Source organism: Neophocaena asiaeorientalis, unplaced genomic scaffold (assembly GCF_003031525.2).
Source record: "Neophocaena asiaeorientalis asiaeorientalis breed wild unplaced genomic scaffold, Neophocaena_asiaeorientalis_V1.1 scaffold95, whole genome shotgun sequence".
NCBI lineage: Eukaryota > Metazoa > Chordata > Mammalia > Artiodactyla > Phocoenidae > Neophocaena > Neophocaena asiaeorientalis.
This window is the reverse complement of record NW_020174924.1, coordinates 671,992-688,312: the sequence shown is the minus strand read 5'-3', so window position 1 is coordinate 688,312 and position 16,321 is coordinate 671,992. Positions and strand designations below refer to the sequence as shown.

Here is a 16,321-nt window from a genome sequence, read left to right as displayed (position 1 = left end):
AAAACCCCCCCCCCAAAAAAAAAAAAAAAAAAGGAAGAAAAAAACAGAGGTAGAATTATAGGAGAAAAGTGATAAAATTAGAGGATCAGTTTGGAAGATCCAAAATTCTACTAAGAAAATGAGAAAATGTAGGGGGAAAAAGTTATCAAAGAAATGCAATAAAATTTCCCAGAACTAAAAGCCATGAGCTTCCAGATTTAAAGAGCCCACTGAATGCCCGGAACAATGAAAGAAAATATATGCACATTATTCTGAAATTTAAGAACACTAAAAATGAAGAAAAAATGTTAAAGTCCTCTGGGGAGGTAGAGGGTAGTCTTCATACAAGCGTTAGACTCCAGGCCTGGACCCAAAGACCATGGACCAACTGCTTTGACATTCTGAATGAAAAATGTTTTCAACATACATTTTTATACTTGGTCTAATTATCAATCAAATATATGGGCAGAATTTTCATGCATGACTATCTCAAAATATTTACTTCCAGTGTATTCTTTCTTTAAAAGCTACTAGAAAATATAATAAATCAGAGGGTGACACATGACCCAGGAGATAAAACATCCAGTATAAAATAGAATTAAATTAAACTCTACAAATGGCAGCAGTGGGATAATAGCTGAACAGTGTGCTAAAGAGGAACAAGAAGATAAAGAGAGATCTTCAGGAAAAAAAAAAGATAAATTACTTGACAGGTTTGATTATTTGAAAATTTAAAAGGCTTCTGGAGGATGTAGAAAGAATCCCAACAGGTATAATGAAAATAAAGCAAATGAAAAATTGAGACAAACAAAATATAAACAAGAAAGAGACTATAATCATGGTGTAAAACTTGGCCCTGCAAGACTGTTTATACATCCATAATAATAGAAACAATTACTATTAATTAAAAATTAAGTTTAAATTATGATCCAACTATATGGGAGCACGGGTGTGATACAAGCGAGATGTTTTATTTGCCAAGATAGGAAGTCAACAGATAATGTCTGAATCAGGAAATGAATTAGTGAATCAGGAAATTGCAACAGAATCATTTCTCAGAAACATGGTGTTAAATAACAGAAGAAATAGCAGGAAAAGTGAAAAGTGGTGTGGTGGACTGAGGGGGGTGGTCAGGGAGGGGTGAAGGGGAGTGATCTGCAGAGAAAGAGTGGCGCAAAGGACTATATTTTAATCAAAAATCTTTTTAAGCCTATTTGAGATTTTAAAACCATATGCATATATTACTTTGATAAATAAAAGAAAATAAAACAGTAGGGTCCACTCCAACAGAAGTCCAGAGTAGTTTGGACCCCTCAGACTAAATGACTGTCAGCCTCCTCTCCTGGCTGTTCACCAGGGATGCCTCACCCTTGCTAAAGTGGAAGTGGATCTCTTCTCCTGCTCTTGGTTTCCTCAGGGACACTGGAGTCTCCGTCTCTGACAAGGGTAGATCATAGAACTTGTATTCCACGTACACCTGTTTTACATTCTCATCACACATCACTTCAGCCTCTGGGTGGAATGCCAGGGAGATGATTTCAATGCACATCTTCTCTGAACCCTGACAAGGAAAATATTCATTTCGTATAGGTTAGAGATGCCAGTGTTTATACTCCATCTAATTAACATATTACTCTCTAGGGATCAATCACAGGCATATTCCACCTAACATATTACTCCTTGAGAATCAATTTATAGGTACCTTAAACTGGCACCAAGAGACCACCTGACTGAACTGCCACCACTAACCATGGGTAATTTGTAAAGAGAATCCAGTTTCTCTCTCCCAGTCCAGTGAATCAATTATCCAGATCAGCCTTTCTCAGCCATCGCCACATACAGAAAGAATCAAGAAACTTTCTGAACAGATCGTTTTCTTAAACTTTCTCCATGAAAACCAATCCATCTTTTTCCTGCAGTTAGGCCCTAAGAGACCTGTCAACTGAGCAGTTGTTTTAGCCACTAAAGCAAAGAGCTGCCCAGTGCTCCCTGTGTCCCAACCAAGCCCCCGCCAAGAACATGACACGGAGCAGGCCATTAGACCACCCTGCCCTCTCACTGCAACTCCAGTTCTTTGAGCTCTGCTTCAGAATTGCTGCTACAGCCACCATCCCCTCCTTTGACGTCCCTGTGTCCACTTTCACATTAGGGATACCAGGAGGAGGGCTGACATCATGATAGTTTCAAGAAATAAACTGAGGTCAACATTAAGTCCCCCACCTTGTACAGTGTAGCAGCAAGTCATGCTGCTACACTGTACATGACACTAGCAAGGAGTCAGTCCAGGGTGGCCCTATAGCCACAGTTCTCCCTTTCATCTGTGAGTGCCCTCAGGGCTGCTTCTCTCCTCCAGGTCGCCAGGCCAATGTCCTCACTTCTCCAAATCTGCCCCCCACCACCCATCTTTTCTTCCCTTAGGAAGCAAGCAGAGCTCCTGTGCCTTCTCCTAGGAAGTTCAGTGGGCAATATTTCTCAACAAATCTGCATCAAAATAATCTGGGTGCTTCTTAAAAATAAAGACACTTGGGCTTCCCTGGTGGCGCAGTGGTTGAGAGTCCGCCTGCCGATGCAGGGGACACGGGTTCGTGCCCTGGTCCGGGAAGATCCCACATGCCGCAGAGCGGCTGGGCCCGTGAGCCATGGCCGCTGAGCCTGCGCGTCCGGAGCCTGTGCTCCGCAACGGGAGAGGCCACAACAGTGAGAGGCCCGTGTACCACGTAAAAGAAAAACAAACAAAAAACCATAAAAAAAAAGAGTGGCAGGTTGGATTAAAAACAAAACAAAACAAAAAACCAAGAACCTACAATATGCTGCTTAGAAGAAATGCACATCAGGATGAAAGACACACATAGACTGAAAGTGAGAGGATGGAAAAAAGATTGCATGCCAATGGAAACAAGACAGTGGGGGTAGCGATACTCATATCACAAAAAACAAACTTTAAAACAAAGTCCAGGACTTCCCTCATGGCTCAGTGGTTAAGAATCTGCCTGCCAATGCAGGGGACACAGGTTCAAGCCCTGGTCCAGGAAGATCCCATGTGCTACAGAGCAGTTAAGCCTGTGCACCACAACTACTGAGCCTACTCTCTACAGCCCGCAAGCCACAACTACCGAGTTCGTGTGCTGCAACTACTGAAGCCCGTGCACCTAGAGCCCATGCTCCGCAACGAGAAGCCACTGCAATGAGAAGCCCACGCACCGCAACGAAGAGGAGCCCCCGCTTGCTGCAACTAGAGAAAGCCCGTGCACAGCAGCAAAGACCCAATGCAGCCATAAATTAATTAATTAATTAATTTAAAAAACAAAGTCCATAAAGAAAGACATAGAAGGACATTATATAAAAATAAAGGTATCAATACAAGAAGAGGGTATGACACTTATTAACATTTGTGTGCCCAATATAAGGGCACCTAAATATATAAAACAAATACTAACAGACATAAAGGGAGACACAGACAGGAATACGATAATAGTAGGAGACTTTAACACCCCACTGGTATCAAGAGACAGATCATCCTGACAGAAAATCAATAAGGCAACAGAGGTCCTAAGTGACACAATAGGCCAGTTGGACTTAATTGATAATGTACAGGACACTACAGCCAAAAAAGTTAGAATACACATTCTTTTCAAGCATGAATGGAACATTATCTAGGATAGACCATATATTAGGTCACAAAACAAGCCTCAAAAATTTAAGAGGATAGAAATTATTTCAAGCATATTTTCTGACCAAAAGGGTATGAAACTAGAAATCAACCACAGAAGGAAAAACGGGAAAAGAATGAACACAAGGAGACTAAACAACATGCTACTAAAAATCCAATGGGTCAAAAATGAAATCAAAGAAGAAATCAGAAAATACCTCAAAAAAAAAAAAAAAAAAAAAAAAAAAAAAAACCAAAAAAAAAAAAAAAAAAAAAAAAAAAGAAAATACCTCAAGACAAACAACAACCTTACACAAGCACAACCTTACAAAAATCTATGGGATGAAGCAAGAGTGGTTCTAAGAGGAAAGTTCATAGTAATACAGGCCTTCCACAATAAACAAGAAAAATCTCAAATAAACAACCTAATGTACCACCTAAATGAATGAGAAAAAGAAGAAGAAACACAACCTAAAGTCAGCAAAAGGTAGGAAATAATAAAGATCAGAGAGGAAATAAAATACAGATAAAAAATAAAATTAAAAAAACCAAGAGCTGGTTTCTTGAAAAGATAATCAAAACTGACAAACCTATGGCCAGGCTCACCAAGAAGAAAGGAACCAAATAAACAGAATAAGAAATGAGAGTGGAGACATAACAACTAATAGCACAGAAATACAAAATATTCTAAGAGACTACTATAAACAGTTGTATGCCAACATATTGGACAACCTAGAAGAAATGGACAAGTTTATAGAAACATACAGCCTGATAATATATGTATACATATAGCTGATTCATTTTGTTGTACAGCAGAAACTAAAACATTATAAAGCAATTATACTCCAATAAAGATATAAAAATAAATAAAAACAAAAAAACACATAAAAATCAAAACTTTTATTTCATGCTGGAGCCATCAATGAAGCAAACCTAGGGGCATAATAAAGATCCTGGTCATAGCAACCTACTGGTTTGTGGTAGTCACCTCTAAGATGGTCCCCAATGATCCTCACCTCCTATATACCCTCCTACATTGAATAAGACTGACCTTGCTACAAACAGGATACTGTGGAAAGGAAGGAGTATGACTGCTAAAGCTGGGTTGGCAAAGACGTTGTGACTTCTGCCTTGCTTGCTCTTGGAGCCTTCACTCTGACTGAAGCCAGCTGCTGTGTCCTGAGGACACTCAAGTAGCCCATGGAGAGGGAGGCTCAAAAGGTGATGAACTGAGGCCTCCTACCAACAATTAGCACCATGTGAGGGCACCATCTTGGAAGTGGATCCTCCAGCCCCAGTCAAGCCTCTAGATGACTGCAGCTCCAATCAACAGCTTGACTGCAACCTCCCAGGACACCCTGAGCCAGAACCACACAGCAAAGCCACTCCCAGCTTCCCGACATTAAGAAACTGTGTGAAAATAACTATTTGCTGTTGTTGTAAAAAGAGAACAAGGGCTTCTCTCGTGGCGCAGTGGTTGAAAGTCTGCCTGCCGATGCAGGGGACACGGGTTCGTGCCCCAGTCCAGGAAGATCCCACATGCCGCAGAGCGGCTGGGCCCGTGGGCCATGGTCACTGAGCCTGCGCGTCCGGAGCCTGTGCTCCGCAACGGGAGAGGCCACAGCAGTGAAAGGCCCGTGTACTGCAAAAAAAAAAAAAAGAGAACAAACAAAAAAACTGAGTCAAGAACAAACTGATGATTTGAACAGACCAATCACTACAGTGAAATAGAATCTGTCATTAAAAAAAAAAAACTCCCTGCAAACAGAAGTCCAGGACTGGATGGCTTCCCTGCAGAATTCTACCAAACATAAAAAGCAGAACTTACACCTATCCTTCTCAAACTATTCTAAATAATTGAAGAGGAGGGAACAACCCAAAATTCATTCTATGAAGCCACCATCACCCTGATACCCAAACCAGACAAAGACACTACAAAAAAGAAAATCACAGGCTAATATCTTTGATGAATATAGATGCAAAAATCATCAACAAAATATTAGCAAACCAAATCCAACAATACATATAAAGGATCACACACCATGATTAAGTTGGATTCATTCCAGGGTAGCAAGGATGGTTCAACATACTCAAATCAGTCAATGTGATACACTACATTAACCAAAAAAAAAAAGACAAAAATACATGATTATCACAACAGATGCAGAGAAAGCATTTGATAAAATTCAATATTCGTTCATGATAAAAACTATCACTAAAGTGGGTATAGGGGGAGCATATCTTAGCATGATAAAGCCAATTATGACAAACGCACAGCCAACATACTATTCAATGGTGAAAAGCTGAAAGCCTTCCTGCTAAATTCAGGAACAAGACAAGGATGTCTACTCTACCCACTTCTATTCAACAAAGTATTAGAAGTCCTAGCCACAGCAATCAGGCAAGAAAAAGAAATAAAAAGTATCCAAATTAGAAGGGAAGAGGTAAAACTCTCACTATTTGCAGATGACATAATACTCTATATAGAGAATCCTAAAGTCTCCAAATAAAAACTTTAGAAATAATAAATGAATTCAGTAGGGTAGCAGGATACAAGATTAATATACAGAAATCTGTAGCATTTCTTTACACTAACAATGAGATATCAGAAAGTAAAAAAAATAATAATCCCATTTAAGATAGTGTCAAAAAATAAAATATCTAGGAATAAACTTAGCCACTGTGGAAAACAGTATGGAGGTTCCTCAAAAAACTAAAAATAGAACTACCATATGACCCAGGAATTTCACTCCTGGGTATATATCTGAAAAAACCAAAAGCTTTAATTTGAAAAGATATATGCACCCCAATGTTCATCATAGCAGCATTATTTACAATTGCCAAGATATGGAAGCAATGTAAGTGCTGATCAACAGATGAATGGATAAAAAAGATGTGGTGTATACACACACACACACACACACACACACACAATGGAATACTACTCAGCCATAAAAAAGAATGAAAAATTTTCATCTGCAACAACATGGATGGAATTGGAGAGTATTATGCTTTGTTGAATAAGTCAAAGACAAATATTGTATGATAGCACTTATATGTTAAATATTTTTAAAAAGTGGGGCAGCAATCAAGATGGTGGAGTAGTAGGATGTGAAGCTCACCACCTCCCACAAATATATTAAAAATACATCTACATGTATTAATAATTCTCACAATATGTCTACTGAATGCTGGCAGAAGACCTCAGACTTTTGAAAGGGCAAGAAAATCTCCATGTAACCAGGTAGGACAAAAGAAAAAAGAAAAAAGAAAAAAAGGAAGTGAGAAAGGAATCAGGATGGGACCTCCCTCCTAGGAGGGAGCTGTGAAAAAGGAAAGGTTCCCGCACCCTGGGAAATCCCCTCACCAGCGGGGAGATCACCTGGGACAGAGCCTCAGAGGAGAATGCAGCAACCAGTTTTCAGCAGCCAGAATGGAGAGAGACCTGCACAGTCAGTGCCACCACCCTGCACTCCCCAGCCTGAGATGTGCATCTGCTGGTGCGGATTGGGGCTGGGTGCTGAAGCTCAGGCTTCAGATATCAGACTCAGAGAGAGGACTGGTGTTGGCTGTGTGAAAACAGCCTGAAGGGGCTGGAGTCTGGTGTGACTGCAACTGAGGGTGTTCATGGAGCAAGCCCAGGCCACCTTAGAGGACAGGTGCCATTGTTTGGGGGGTGCACGAGGGGAGGGGTGGGACCCACCATTGCAGGCTTTTTCCCTGCATGTGCTCTCAGGCGGTAGGACACCACCTACACGAGCTCCAGGAGTGGTCACAAGCAGCTCCTGCACCCATCACATGCTCCGGGGATGCACATGCCACCACCGCCACCAAGAACCCTAGGACTGAGCACTGCCACATCTGCACACCCCCTATCAAGGGGATAATGGCCTGCACATGATCAGGGAAGAGGCAACAGATATCCATATTGAAACAGCCCTTGCACCAAAAATATTAAATCCACAGAGCTACACAGGGACGCTTCCACATAAGAATAGCCCTCCAAGACCACAGTAGATAATTGTTTCTCCTAAACTCACAGAGCAAGGGAAATATAAGTAAAATGAAGAAGCAGAGGACCCACCTCCAGTTTAAAGACCAAGAAAATTCCCCTGAAAGAACAATGAAACAGACCTCTTTGATCAATCTAATAGACACTGGTTTCAAAAAGGGGTACTGAAGGAATTAAGAAAGGCTATTGACAGAAATGCAGAGTACTATAAGAAGGAACTAGAAACTATAAAGAGGAACCAAGAAAAATCAGAAAACTCATTGACTGAGATGTAAGCTGAGCTAAAGGCAATAAATAGCAGAACGGATAATGCAGAAGAACGAATAAGTGACTTGGAAGATAGAATAATGGAAATCACTCAATCAGGACAGCAGACAGAAAGCCAAATGAAAAAAATGAAAGCAATATAAAAGACCTATGGGATAATATAAAGCATGCCAACCTACACATGATAGGAATTCCAGAAGGGGAAGAAAGAGAAAAGCGGATCGAAAATGTATTTGAAGAAATTACGGCTGAAAACTTCCCAAACCTAAACAAGGAAACAGATATCCAGGTACAGGAAGCATGGAGGGTCCCAAACAAGATAAACCTAAACAGACCTACACCAAGACTTTTTTTTTCCTGCGTTGGGTCTTCGTTGCTGCGCACGGGCCTTTTCTAGCTGCAGTGAGTGGGGGCTACTCTTTGTTGCAGTGCAGAGGCTTCTTATTGTGGTGGCTTCCCTTGTTGCAGAGCACGGGCTGTAGGCACGTGGACTTCAGTAGTTGCGGCAGGCTTCAGTAGTTGTGGTGTGCAGGCTCAGTAGTTGTGGCGCACAGGCTTAGTTGCTCTGCGGCATGTGGGATCTTCCCGGACCAGGGATCGAATCCATGTCCCCTGCATTGGCAGGCAGATTCTTAACCACTGCACCACCAGGGAAGTCCCATGACGTATTATAATAAAAATGGCAAAAGTTAAAGATAAAGAGGATTCTAAAGGCAGCAAGAGAAAAACAAACAGTTAATTACAAGAGAACCCCCATAAGACTATCAGTTGATTTCTCTATAGAAATGCTGCAGGCCAGAAGGGAGGGGCAAGATACATTCAAAGTTCTGAAGGGGAAAAATCTGTAACCTAGGATACTCTACCCAGCAAGATTATCATTCAGAATAGGAGAGATAAAGAATTTCTCAGACAAACAGAAACTAAAAGAATACAGCAATACTAAATCTGTTCTAAAGGAAATATTGAAAGGTCTTCCCTAAATAGAAAAGAAGTAAGAATCTAAAGAGAAAATAACAATTGGAAAGTAAATCACTTAAATAAGCCAGTACACAGATATTAAAAAAATGAAAAAATTTCTGTGAAAGTGATGATAACCACAGTGAACAGCAAAAGTATGAACATGAAAATGTAAAAGAGGACATGAAAATCATAAAATGTGGGGAATAAGAAAATGTAGATTTTTTTTCCAGTTCCTAGAATGTGTTTGAGCCTATATGACTACTAGTCTAAGGCAAGCAGAAATAGGATGGGGTTAACATACCTGAAAAACAGGGTAACCACAGATCAAAAACATACAATAGATCCACAAAAACCAAAAAGAAGAGAACATAAGTATAATACAAAAGAAAACCATCAAACCACAAAAGGAAAAACAAAAAGAAAGGAACAAAGAAGAAGTATAAAATCAACAGGAAAATAAGGTTTAAATGGCAATAAATACATATCTATCAATAGTTACCTAAGGGACTTCCCTGGTGGCACAGTGGTTAATGTGCCTGCCAATGCAGGGAACATGGGTTTAAGCCCTGGTCCAGGAAGATCCCACATGCTGCAGAGCAACTAAGCCTGTGCGCCACAACTACTGAGCCTACACTCTAGAGCCTGCAAGCCACTACTGAAGCCTGCATGCCTAGAGTCCATGTTCCACAAGAAGAGAAGCCACCGCAATGAGAAGCCCATGCACCGCAATGAAGAGTAGCCCCACTCGCTGCAACTAGAGAAACCCCGCATGCAGCAATGAAGACCCAACGCAGCCAAAAATAAATGAAAATAAATAAATAAATTTATTTTTAAAAATTACCTTAAATGTCAATGGATTAAAAGCTTCAATCAAAAGACACAGAGTGGCACACTGGATAAAAGAAAACAAGAGCCTACAATATGCTGCCTACAAGATACCCACTTTAGGGCAAAGGACACACATAGATTGAAAGTAAAGGGATGGAAAAAGATGTCTCATACAAATGGAAATGAAAATAAAGTGGGGTCGCAATACTCAGACAAGATAGACTTCAAAATAAAGGCCATAAAGAAAGATAAAGGACATTGTATAATGATAAAAGGATCAATACAAAAAGAGGACTTTACACTCATCAATATATATGCACCTAATATAAGAGAAACCAAATACATAAAACAAATACTAAGAGACATGAAGAGAGAAATTGACAGGAATACAATAATAGTAGGAGACTTTAACACCCCACTCACATCAATGGACAGATCTTCTAGACAGAAAATCAATAAGGCACAGAAATTCTAAATAATACAATAGAATAAACTTAATTGATATTTTCAGGACATTACATACAAAAAAAACAGAATACACATTCTTTTTTTTTACACATTCTTTTTTTAATTATTTATTTTATTTATTTTTGGCTGCGTTGCTGCACGGAGGCTTTCTCCAGTTGCGGCAAGCAGGGGCTACTCTTCTCTACGGTGCGTGGGCTTCTCGTTGCAGTGGCCTCTCTTCTTGTGGAGCACGGGCTCTAGGTGCATGGACTTCAGTAGTTGTGGCTTGCAGGCTCCAGAGCACAAGCTCAGTAGCTGTGGCGCACGGGCTCAGTTGCTCCGTGGCATGTGGGATCTTCCCAGGCTAGGGCTCGAACCCGTGTCCCCTGCATTGGCAGGGAGATTCCTAACCACTGTGCCACCAGGGAAGCCCCAGAATACTCATTCTTTTCAAGTACACATGGAACATGCCCTAGGTTTGACCACATACTAGGGTACAAAAAAAGCCTCAATAAATCTGAGAGTTTAGAAATTATCTCAAGCATCTCTTCAGACCACAATGGCATGAAACTAGAAATCAACCACAGAAAAAGAAATGAGAAAAAAATGATCACAGGGAGATTAAGCAACATGCTACTAAAATAACCAATGGGTCAATGATGAAACCAAAGAGGAAATTAAAAAATACCTTGAGACAAATGACAATGAAAACACAACCATACAAAATTTATGGGATACAGCAAAAGCAGTTCTTAGAGGGAAGTTCATAGTGATACACAGGCCTTCCTCAAAAATTAAGAAAAATCTCAAATAACCAACCTAACCTACCAGCTAAAAGAATTAGAAAAAGAAGAACAAATAAAACCTAAAGTCAGCAGAAGAATGGAAGTAATAAAGATTGGTACCAAGAGCTGGTTCTTTGAAAGGGTAAACAAGATTGACAAACCTCTGGCCAGGCTCAGAGAGAGAGAGAACCCAAATAAACAAAATAAGAAATAAAAAAGGAGACATAACAACTGATACTGCAGAAATACAAAAAACCATAAGGGAATACTATGAACAATTATATGCCAACAAATTTAACAACCTAGAAGAAATGGATAAGCTTTTAGAAATATACAGCCCACCAAAACTGAATCAAGAAGAAACAGATAATTTGAACAGACTGATCATTAGAAGTGAGATAGACTCTGTAATTTAAAAACTCCCTACAAACAAAAGTCCAGGACCAGATGGGTTCACAGGTGAATTCTGCCAAACATGCAAAGAAGAATTTATACTGATCCTTCTCAAACTCTTCCAAAAAAATTGAAGAGGAAGGAAAGAATCTCAAAGACATTCTATGAAGCCACCATCACCTTGATACCAAAACTAGACAAAGACACCACCGAAAAAGAAAATAACAGGCCAATATCTTTGATAAATATAGATGCAAAAATTCTCAACAAAATATTAGCAAACCAAATCCAATAACTCATAAAAGATCATACACCATGACCAAGTGGGATTCATCCCAAGTTCACAAGGATGGTTCAACATACGCAAATCAATCAGTGTGACATACTACATTAAAAAAAGAAAAGAAAAAAACCAAATGAGCAATAGATACAGAACAAGCATTTGACAAAATTCAACATTCATTCATGATAAAAACTCTTACCAAAGTGGGTATACAGGGAACATATCTCAACATAATAAAAGCTATTTATGACAAACACACAGCCAATATAATACTCAATGGTGAAAAGCTGAAAGCCTTTCTACTAAAATATGGAAAAAGACAAGGATACCCACTCTCACCTCTTATATTCACCATAGTATTGGATGTCCTAGCCACAGCAATCAGACAAGAAAAAGAAATAAAAGTTATCCAAATTGGAAGGAAAGAGGTAAAATTGTCATTATATGCAGATGACATGATACTACATATAGAAAACCCTAAACACTCCACACAAAAACTACTAGAACTGAAAAACAAATTCAGCAGGATAGCAGGATACAAGATTAACATTCAGAAACCAGTTGCATTTCCTTACACTAACAATGAAATATCAGAAAGAGAATGTAAAAAAGCAATACCTTTTAAAATAGCACCTGCAAAAATAAAATACTTAGGAATAAACCTTACTGAGGAGGTGAAAGACTTATACACTGAGAACTATAAAACATTAATAAAGGAAATTGAAGATGATTCAAAGAAATGGAAAGATATCACATGCTCTTGGATTAAAATAATTAATATTGTTAAAATAGCCATACTACCCAAAGCAATCTACAGATTTAATGCATTCCCTATCAAATTACCCATGACATTTTTCACAGAACTAGAATAATCCTAAAATTTATATGGAAACATAAAAGACTCAGGTTTGCCAAAGCAATCCTGAAGAAAAAGAACAAAGCAGAAGGCATAAACCTCCCAGACTTCAGACAATACTACAAAGCTACAGTAATCAAAACAGCGTGATACTGGCACAAAAACAGGCATATGGATCAGTGGAACAGAATAGAGAGCCCAGAAATAAACGCACACACCTACAGTCAATTAATCTTCAACAAAGGCAGCAAGAATATAAAACAGGAAAAAGTCTCTTCAGCAAGTGGTGTTGGGAAAGTTGGATAGCTGCATGTAAATCAATGAAGTTAGAACACACCCTCTCACCATACACAAAAATAAACTCAAAATGGCTTAAAGAGTTAAAATAATACATGACATCATAAAACTCCTAGAAGAGATCATGGGCAAAACATTTCTGGCATAAATCGTACCAATGTTTTCTTAGGTCAGTCTCCCAAGGCAATAGAAATAAAAACAAAAATAAACAAATGGGGCCTAATCAAACTTACAAGCCTGTGCCCAGCAAAAGAAACCATAAACAAAGCAAAAACACAATCTACAGAATGGGAGAAAATATCTGCAAACAATATGACCAACAAGGGCTTCATTTCCAAAATATACAAACAGCTCATACAACTCAACAACAACAACAACAAAAACAACCCAGTCGAAAAATGGGCAGAAGACCTAAATAGACATTTCTCCAAAGAAGAAATACAAATGGCCAATAGGCACATGAAAAGATGGTCAACACCTCTAATTATTAGAGAAATGCAAATCAAAATTACAATGAGGTACTACCTCACACGGGTCAGAATGGCCATCATTAAAAAGTCTACAAATAACAAATGCTGGAGAGGATGTGGAGAAAAGGGAACCCTTCTACACTGTTGGTGGGAATGTAAGTTCGAACAGCCACTATGGAAAACAGTATGGAGGTTCCTCAGAAAGCTAAAAATAGAATTACCATATGATCCAGCAGTCCTATTCCTGGGCATATATCCAGACAAAACTCTAATTCAAAAATATACACGCACCCTTATGTTCATAGCAGCACTATTCACAGTAGCCAAGACATGGAAGCAACCTAAATGTCCATCAACAGATGAATGGATAAAGAAGATGTGGTACATATATACAATGGAATGCTACTCAGCCATTAAAAAGAATGAAATAATGCCATTTGCAGCAACATGGATGCAGCTAGAGATTATCATACTAAGTGAAGTAAGTCAGAAAGAGAAAGACAAATACCATATGATATCATTTATATGTGGAATCTAAAATATGTCACAAATGAACCTATCTATGAAACAGATTCACAGATATAGAGAACAGACTTGTGGTTGCCAAGGGGGAGAGGGTTGTGGGAGGCCTGGAGTGGGAGGTTGGGGTTAGCAGATGTAAGCTATTATATATAGAATGGATAAACAACAAAGTCCTACTGTATAGCACAGAGAACTATCTTCAGTATCCTATGATAAACCATAATGGAAAAGAATATTAAAAAAGAATGTATATATATGTATGTATAACTGAGTCACTGTGCTGTACAGCAGAAATTAACACAACACTGTAAATCAACTATACTTCAAGTAAAAAAAAATTGAAAAAAGTTAAACTAGTGAATATACGAAAAAGGAAGAGACCCACAGACATAGAGAACAAACTAGTGGTTACCAGTGGGGAGAGGGAAGCAGGGAGAGGCAAGATAGGGGTAGGGGATTAAGAGGTGCAAACTACTACTAAAATAAATAAGCTACAAGGATATATTGTACAACCCAGGGAATACAGCTAATATTTTATAATAGCTATTAATGGAGTATACCTTTTAAAAATTGTGAATCACTGTTGTACACCTGAAACTTACATAATATTGCACAACTATACCTCAATTTTTTAAAAAAGAAAAACTTTTTTCAAAAAGAAAAATGAATGTTTCAGAAGAATACAGACCAAAAATGTTTTGAAAAATGGAGGAAACAGGGTGAAGAGTATATGGTACCTCTCCGTACATTTTTTGCAACTGTTTACAAATCTGTAATTATTTCAAAATAAAAAGCTTTTTAAAAGAATAATATGTACAGTTCATATACAGTTTAATGTCATTTATTTAAAGCAAAAAAGACTAATACAAAACAATATGAATGTTAAAGTTTTTTTTTATGATCTGAAAAGATGTACCTCAAAATTCAAAACAATGGTTTTTTTGGGGTGGTGGGGTGGGAGAGAGGCAGCAGGGATTATAGGTAATGGTCAATAGAGATTTAGCTCTATCTATAATATTCTAGTTTATAAAAGAAAAATGTATTCTTACCTTACTTGCAACTAATCCTGGGACAAATGATCAGAAATCCATATCAAGTTTACTCTGATAACAAAGGTGAATTAGGAGGATGAATAAAATTAAAATTTGAGCAAGGTACACATGGAGGCTTTATTCATTCCTATTAGATTGAACTATATGAAATTGACAATAGTCCATCATTTTTAATCTATAAAAGTGATAATTTCATATGGCTTTTTATGGACTGAATATTTGTGTACCCCTCAATTTTTATATGTTGAAACCCTAATCCCAGTGTGATGGTATTTGGAGGTGGGGTCTTTGGGAGGTAATTAGGTCATGAGGGTGGAGCCCTGGTGAATGTGATTAGTGCCCTTATAAGAGGCCAGAGAGCTGGCTTGCTCTCTTTCTGGCACATGAGGACACAATGAGAAATTGGCAGTCTGCAACCTAGAAGGAGGCCCTCACCAGAATTGGACCAAAAGAAGTAAATTTCTGTTGTTTATAAGCCACCCAGTCTGTGGTACTTCATTATAGAAGCCTGAATTGACTAAGATATGGTTCAATCTAATATTTTTCTTTGCTCCAGAATCCTTTACATGAGCTGGTTCCATTATATAATCTTATTGGGACTGAACAGCAAATGTATATATATACATACACATATATATATATATATTTATTTATTTATATTTATATACACACACACATATATATAATTAGTAATATTAACCATACTAACAACTGAAATATATAATAACTCATTGCTAGCAGAGCCCCTAACAGCAGTTAGTTACGCAGCATTAGTGCCAGACAGACAGCTCCCTTTGGCTTATTCAGGTGTGCTAGATAATTTGGGGGTGGGGGGAGGGCAGATTTCCTAAAACTAATTAGCATACATAAGGGGTCAAGACATTTTCAACCCCTGAAATTAAGAGTATAAGAAAAAAGAATAAACTTTGAGGTCCTTGATATACACTACCGCTAAAAGACAGTAACCTGAGGCCACAGAGCAATGGAAATGATTGCTCCCTTCTCATTAGGAGCTGTTAAGAGGGGGGAGGGAAAAGTTATATGGTCCACTCAGAGTGGGAGATTGATTCCTGAGACCAGGAATGGAACTTCATCTGGAGGAAACCATATGGTTTGGGTTGAGATCATTTTCTGGGGATTCTTGGAAGATAAGTACAGAAGGCCTTTAGGAACCTTGTGCTAATTAACAGAGCCTCCTGCAGAACAGTTCTATACATATCCCATGATACAGGAACTGTTCTAATTCTGGACTAAAAGACAGGGAGTTAAAGACCCAAATGTACTATGATTGTTTTGCTTTTTTAGCAGTACAAGAGAAAGACATTTCATAAAGGTCTTCCTTAAGTCATACTGTTCAACCTATTCAATTGACATGGCAGGTAGAAGGGAAATGACACCCCTCTGCTTCAATCCTCTCCCCTTAGGGCCTAGTCCTTCCTTGTAGGGGCCACTACCAGATCATAGAAGCTTGCATTTAAGAACTAGCGTATTTCATGGGCTTCCCTGGTGGCACAGTGGTTA

The 16,321-nt window shown here is 38.7% G+C and overlaps 1 protein-coding gene across 2 annotated transcripts in view; it reads right to left on the bottom strand.

Annotated features, from left to right (window-relative positions):
• RPGRIP1 (RPGR interacting protein 1) overlaps positions 1–16,321 on the bottom strand; it is a 71,991-nt gene that overhangs the window by 5,348 nt on the left and 50,322 nt on the right. For both annotated transcript variants that reach the window (XM_024761263.1, XM_024761262.1), the window contains one exon: positions 1,348–1,540. In XM_024761263.1, coding sequence (XP_024617031.1) covers positions 1,348–1,540 — 193 coding nt within the window. The remainder of the gene's footprint in view (positions 1–1,347; positions 1,541–16,321) is intronic.